Source organism: Sciurus vulgaris (assembly GCF_902686455.1).
Source record: "Sciurus vulgaris genome assembly, chromosome: X".
NCBI classification, from domain to species: domain Eukaryota; kingdom Metazoa; phylum Chordata; class Mammalia; order Rodentia; family Sciuridae; genus Sciurus; species Sciurus vulgaris.
In genome coordinates this window covers 73,614,258-73,619,878 of record NC_136471.1, presented here as the reverse complement: position 1 = coordinate 73,619,878, position 5,621 = coordinate 73,614,258, and the positions used below count along the sequence as shown (strand labels likewise).

General features: G+C 34.5%; 1 protein-coding gene across 1 annotated transcript; it reads left to right on the top strand.

The window, feature by feature from the left end:
* On the top strand, nucleotides 1-5,300 carry COX7B (cytochrome c oxidase subunit 7B). The gene is made up of 3 exons (XM_079124003.1): nucleotides 1-152; nucleotides 2,849-2,973; nucleotides 5,104-5,300. The coding sequence occupies exons 1-3, from the start codon at nucleotides 113-115 to the stop codon at nucleotides 5,179-5,181; spliced, it is 243 nt and encodes an 80-aa protein (XP_078980129.1). The 5' UTR covers nucleotides 1-112; the 3' UTR covers nucleotides 5,182-5,300.
* Nucleotides 5,301-5,621: the final 321 nt, after the last annotated feature.

Here is a 5,621-nt window from a genome sequence, read left to right as displayed (position 1 = left end):
GGATTCCAGCCCAAAGCCATTTTGTTTTTCAGGGCTCATTGCAAGGGTACCTGGACCGAATTTGCGTCAAAGCTGCAGCTGCAGTTACCGTAGCTGTCTCTGCTGTTCCACGATGTTTTCCTTGGCCAAAAACGCACTAAATCGTCTCCAAGGTGAGCAAAATCATGAGCAAGCTATTTACAACAGGCCTATATTCGTGCGTCCTCATGGTCTTTCCTTTTTCTTGCTCCAACATCGTGGCCTAATTCTACGTACTCAGTTCCCTACTTTGTCTCAAGTCATTGGAAGGTATCCATAGCATTGGTTTTTCATCTAGTGTTTTTGTTTTGTTTCCTAGCTCTGTCTCTGCTATTGGAATCCTAGCTTATCACTGAATTTTTATTCTTGTAACTATGATCTCAAGGAAAGAAACTCTTGGACGTCTCTTGCTCCTTAAGTGATGTCCTACATTTTAACTGCGAATGAACATTTGTTTCTAACCACCATAGAAGAACCTCTCCAGTCTCTACAAAACTGTAACTTTAGGAAACTGTAAACCCCGTTCTTCACCTGTTTTCATCACAGGGAGACGACCTAAATGGTAGCCTTGTAGACTTGAAGTTATTTGTGGGTTATTAACTGAATATTAGTTACCCTGAGAGCAGTCGTGGTTATCTTTTTCATCTAAAAGGTAGGCAAGTACAGGGAAATATGAGATCAGCATCATCAACTGAGAATACTCTAGATGGGAGAGAAAAAAATTATTTCCATACTTGATTTGCACCGAAGGTGACCTTGAGTAATGTGAGTGAAGGTGACCTTATGCAGTTATCATTAACTTATGTAGCCATACTAATTTTCACTTTACAGAGACATTAGGAGTATTATTTGTGTTCTAAACACTCGAGCAGTTTTTAAAATAAATTAAAAAATAGTAGCTTGACAAGATTTCATATTCCAAAAGCCGTGTTCATTATTTTTTTCACTGTGGGCAAATGGTTTAACCTCTGAACCTGTTTTCTCCCTTGTAAAATAAAAGGTTAGTAGATAATACCTACCTCATAGGATTGTTAAGAAGGATTATGTGAAATTATCAACGTGTGTTAACTAAACCCCATTTTGTTGTAGAGGACAGGTCTAAAGAAATCCAATTGGGTAATCTGTTTAAGTCAGAATTTTTGGTAATCATAGTTTCTTTGCTCTTTAAGCAAGTAGGGATATCTTGTATCTTAGGAAAGGAATATTTTTCTGTTTTTTTTTTTTTTTTCAGTGTGGAATTCACACATGCATTTTTTAAACTGTGCTGGAACAGAATACATTGTGAAATGCTTGTAAATTTGCTCATCCTGGATGTGACTACTTAAAGGTGAAAATGAAAGCTAAGATAGTTAGAAGAAGAACAAATAATAACCATGAAATAACCCATTGCACCACATAGAAACCATTATATTCTTAAATGTTAGTGAATGGGAAATATTGCTATTTCTTTAATATGCAGCATACTTTGCATGTATATATATATCTATGTGTACACAATCATATATATATATCTTTTGATGTGTAATACACACGTGTGTGTGTGTGCATATACACACATATATGCACATGCACATGTTTTGAGGCTTTTTAAAACAATAAGGACCTGGTACTTGGAGAGGAAGAAAAAAAAAACTGCCAGAAATAACTCTTGCTTCTTTCCCAAGTCTTCCTCCTTAGTTCCTCCAGGGACAGTTTGAAAGGTTGTTCTGCCCTTTCAATGAGAATAATAGTAAAAACTAAGTTGTAAGTTTTATTATTCTGCTAAAAAAAATCTTTACTATCTTCCCCAGCCTAGAAAAAAAATGCACGTTGGCCTTCAACTAAACTTAATTGATTCTCCAGTACACAGGGCTTTTCTGTCTCTGCCTCTATCCCACATCAACATAACCAAACCCTATCTGCCATTCAAAGTGTTTAGCTAATTCTACTTGCTTATATTGTAGTGATTTGTGTCTTCATGTGTAAACTCTTTCAGACTGGAAGTTATCTGATGACAAAGTCTGAATCTTCCACATTTTTATATATTCTATTAATGTGTGGTGCTCTATTCATTACTAATTTTGTATGGAAGGGGAGTACTGGAGATTGAACCCAGGGGTACTTTACCACTGAGCTACATCTCCAGCCATTTTTATTTTGAAATAAAATAAAATTTTATAAAATTTGGGTTTTGCTAATTTGCTGAGACTCTCTTGAATTTATGATCCTCCTGCCTTAGCCTCCCCAGTTGCTGAGGTTATAGGAAAGTACCCCCATACCTTATTGAATATTAATATTTTAAATATCCAGATTACTTTAGGTTTGGAGGGTTTTGTTGTAGTAATAATTTTAAGGTCACTAATATTTAGTGTGCTATAAATTTCATTTTGAGTTTATTTGTCCTTCTACGTTTTAAGTTGTTGAGTGTTGTTAGCTTTAGTGAAAATTAGTCATAAATATTCAAATTAATGAATAGAAGCCAAGTTCCATCCACTTAGTGAATGTTACTGGCATCACTCATTATTTGCTTTTGCCCCTACATTTTATTTTGAAAGTTTCAAGCAGAAGATTTGGAAAAATTTCATGATGAACATTCACATATCCACAATGTAGAGTCTATAATTGTTATACTGTATTTTTTCACATATCTGTCCATTTGCCAATTAATCTTATTTTTGATGCATTTCTAAGTATATTACCTTGTTTTTAGCTGTAATGTGTTTTAATATTTTATTGAAATGTGTAATACTATAATTTCCTTGACTTGTGATTGGCAGTATCAGTTACATGTGTTAATCTTTCTCTGATAATTGATAGATATACTTATGTATTCTTTTTTCTTTTCTGTAAGTTCGAAGCATTCAGCAAACAATGGCAAGACAGAGCCACCAGAAACGTGTACCTGATTTCCATGACAAATATGGTAATGCTATATTAGCTAGTGGAGCCACTTTCTGTATTGCTGTATGGACATATGTAAGTATTGTTGATTGATAATTTTTTTTTTGCGGTTCTGGGGATTGAACCCAGGGCCTACCCACGTTAGGCAAGCACTTTTCACTGAGCTATACCCCTGTTCCAATAATTTTTGTTAGATATTTCTCATTCTCATTTGCTCCATGTATTAAAAAATGTTTTAACAAAGTAGTATACATATCTAGTTAGGAGGGACTTCAAAGATTATCTGATCTACCCAATGCAAATATTTACTCCTCAGTATTCAGCGTTCACCCATCTTCTGTTTTTTTTTTTTTTTTTTTTTGCATTTTGTAAAAATGGTATTTTATTTATTTTTTTATTGTAAACAAATGGGATACATGTTGTTTCTCTATTTCTACATGGAGTCAAGGCATACCATTTGTGTAATCATAAATTTACATAGGGTAATGTTGTTTGATTCATTCTGTTATTTTTTTTCCCTTCCCCCCCACCCCTCCCACCCCATCTTCTATTCTTAACATTTCCAGTATCAAATTGCTTATTAGATCACAAGGCAATTTTTTATATATTATATATGTGTAAAAAGGATCATATCTTTGTGTTAAAATGTTTCCTGCATATCTGTTATTCATTTGCAATATAGAAATTCTGATCCATCATGTTTACATATGACAGACATTAGATATTAGAAAATCGTTATCATGAACTGGAGGTACAGTTCAGTGGTAGAACACTTGCCTGGCATGCATAAGGCCCTAGATTTAATCCTCAGCACAAAAAAGAGAAAGCAAAGGAAAAGAAAATTGTTATCATGTCTCCTTAATCTTCTCTTTTAAGATTAAACATCTTTAGTTGTGTTGGTCATTTTGCTTGTGCTGGGAATCAAACCCAAGGCCTCATACATGCTAGGCAGGCACTCTACCTTCCCCAGTTCCCCTCACCCATTTAAATTTAAAAAAAAAATTTGAGATTGTGCCTTGCTCAATTGCTGAGGCTGTCCTTGAACTTGCCATCCTCCTGTCTTGGCCTTTTGAGTTGCTGGAATAACAGGCATGTGCTACCATGCCTGACCTGTGGATCATTTTTTGTTCTATAGTTTCCAGGATTTTCACTAATTTAGGTCACCCCCTTACCACTTAAGTGACCAGATTTTCTTCTAAAATTTCAGAATTTTCTGTATGAATTTTAGAATTTGAGTACAGTATTCCTGATGGATAAGATGGAAAGTAACTTGCTTTCTATCTTCTCATATTTTATATTACTTACAGGTTACCTTTTTTTTTTTTTGGTACTGAGGATTGAACCTAGGGGCACTTAACCACTGAGCAACATCCCCAGACCTTTTTTGTATTATATTTAGAGAGAGTGTCTCGCTGAGTTGCTTAGGTCCTCACTAAGTTGCTGAGGCTGGCCTTGAACTCATAATCCTCCTGTCTCAGACTCCTAAGCTGCTGCGATTACAGTTGTGTACCACTGCACCTGGCTACAACTTACATTTAACAATCTATTTATCAATCACTATTGACAAAAAGTAGGAGTCTGGAAATTTTGAATAAATATGTAAGTAGGGTTTAAAAGAAACAATCAGCTGTTGCCTTAATAAAGAAGCTTATTTAGACTTCTTTCTTTCTGTTTTCATTTTCCTGAAATCAGATATACTGTTTGTTTTTTGTTTGTTTGTTTGTTTTTGGTGCTGAGAATTGTACCCAGGAATTTGTACATGCTAAGCACATCCTCTACCACTGATCTCTACCCCCAATCCTAAAATCAGATAAACTATTATAATCAATGTGTACTCAATTAGGGTAAACAAATATTTAACAAATGTGTGATCAGAGGAATTTTTGGAGGTTAAATAATTCTTAATTACAAAGTACTATTTGGCAGTTATTTAGTCAGTTGTGGTTGAGGGAAGCAATATTTTGAGGTGGTACTATGGCAATATAAATTATAAATTTGAATTAAGTAAAATTTGAAAATTTGTTTCCTTACTCATACTAGCAATATTTCAAGGGCTTAGTAGCCACCTGTGGCTGTTGACTACTATATTGGATAGTGCAGATATAGAACATTTCCTTCATCTTTGTCACTATCAAGATGTAGGCTCCAACAGATAGCAGACTCGGGTTTAAACATGTATAACTGACAGCATTTTAATTCTTACAGACAACAACACAAATTGGAATAGAATGGAACCTGTCCCCTGTTGGCAGAGTCACCCCAAAGGAATGGAGAGATCAGTAATCATGCCAGCTGAAGTTATACTGAATTTCAAAACCAACTCAAAATTGATGCCACGTAAAAGCACTGTGTACCTACTAAATATGGCATATTGAAGAAATAAAGTACCCTTGAAACAAGCATTGCAGGTTTTCTTTCCTTTGTAAATGAACCAACTTGCTCACATTTCATTTATTTACCTTTTGTGTTAATATTAAAGTCAAAATGCTATACCACTTCTTAAAATAACTTCTATGAAGTAGTATGAAAGGGAAATTTAGTTATCTGGAAGTCAACTTTATAGTAAGCTAAAATTATAGTTAATGAATAACTGATAGCAGAGCTATTTAGGTCATCTTTGAGCCAAAATTTTGGCCCATCTGTTGGTTATATTGACTGCTTTCTTCCTTTCATGTGTATATTTTGAATAAGCATTATTAACTTCTTTTCACTCTTGCTTAGTG

Coding starts and splice junctions, on each gene's coding strand:
- COX7B (XM_079124003.1), top strand. CDS start 113: ATGTTTTCCTTGGCCAAAAACGCACTAAATCGTCTCCAAG. Junction 153..2,848: donor CGCACTAAATCGTCTCCAAG/GTGAGCAAAATC, acceptor CTTTTCTGTAAG/TTCGAAGCATTCAGCAAACA. Junction 2,974..5,103: donor GTATTGCTGTATGGACATAT/GTAAGTATTGTT, acceptor TAATTCTTACAG/ACAACAACACAAATTGGAAT.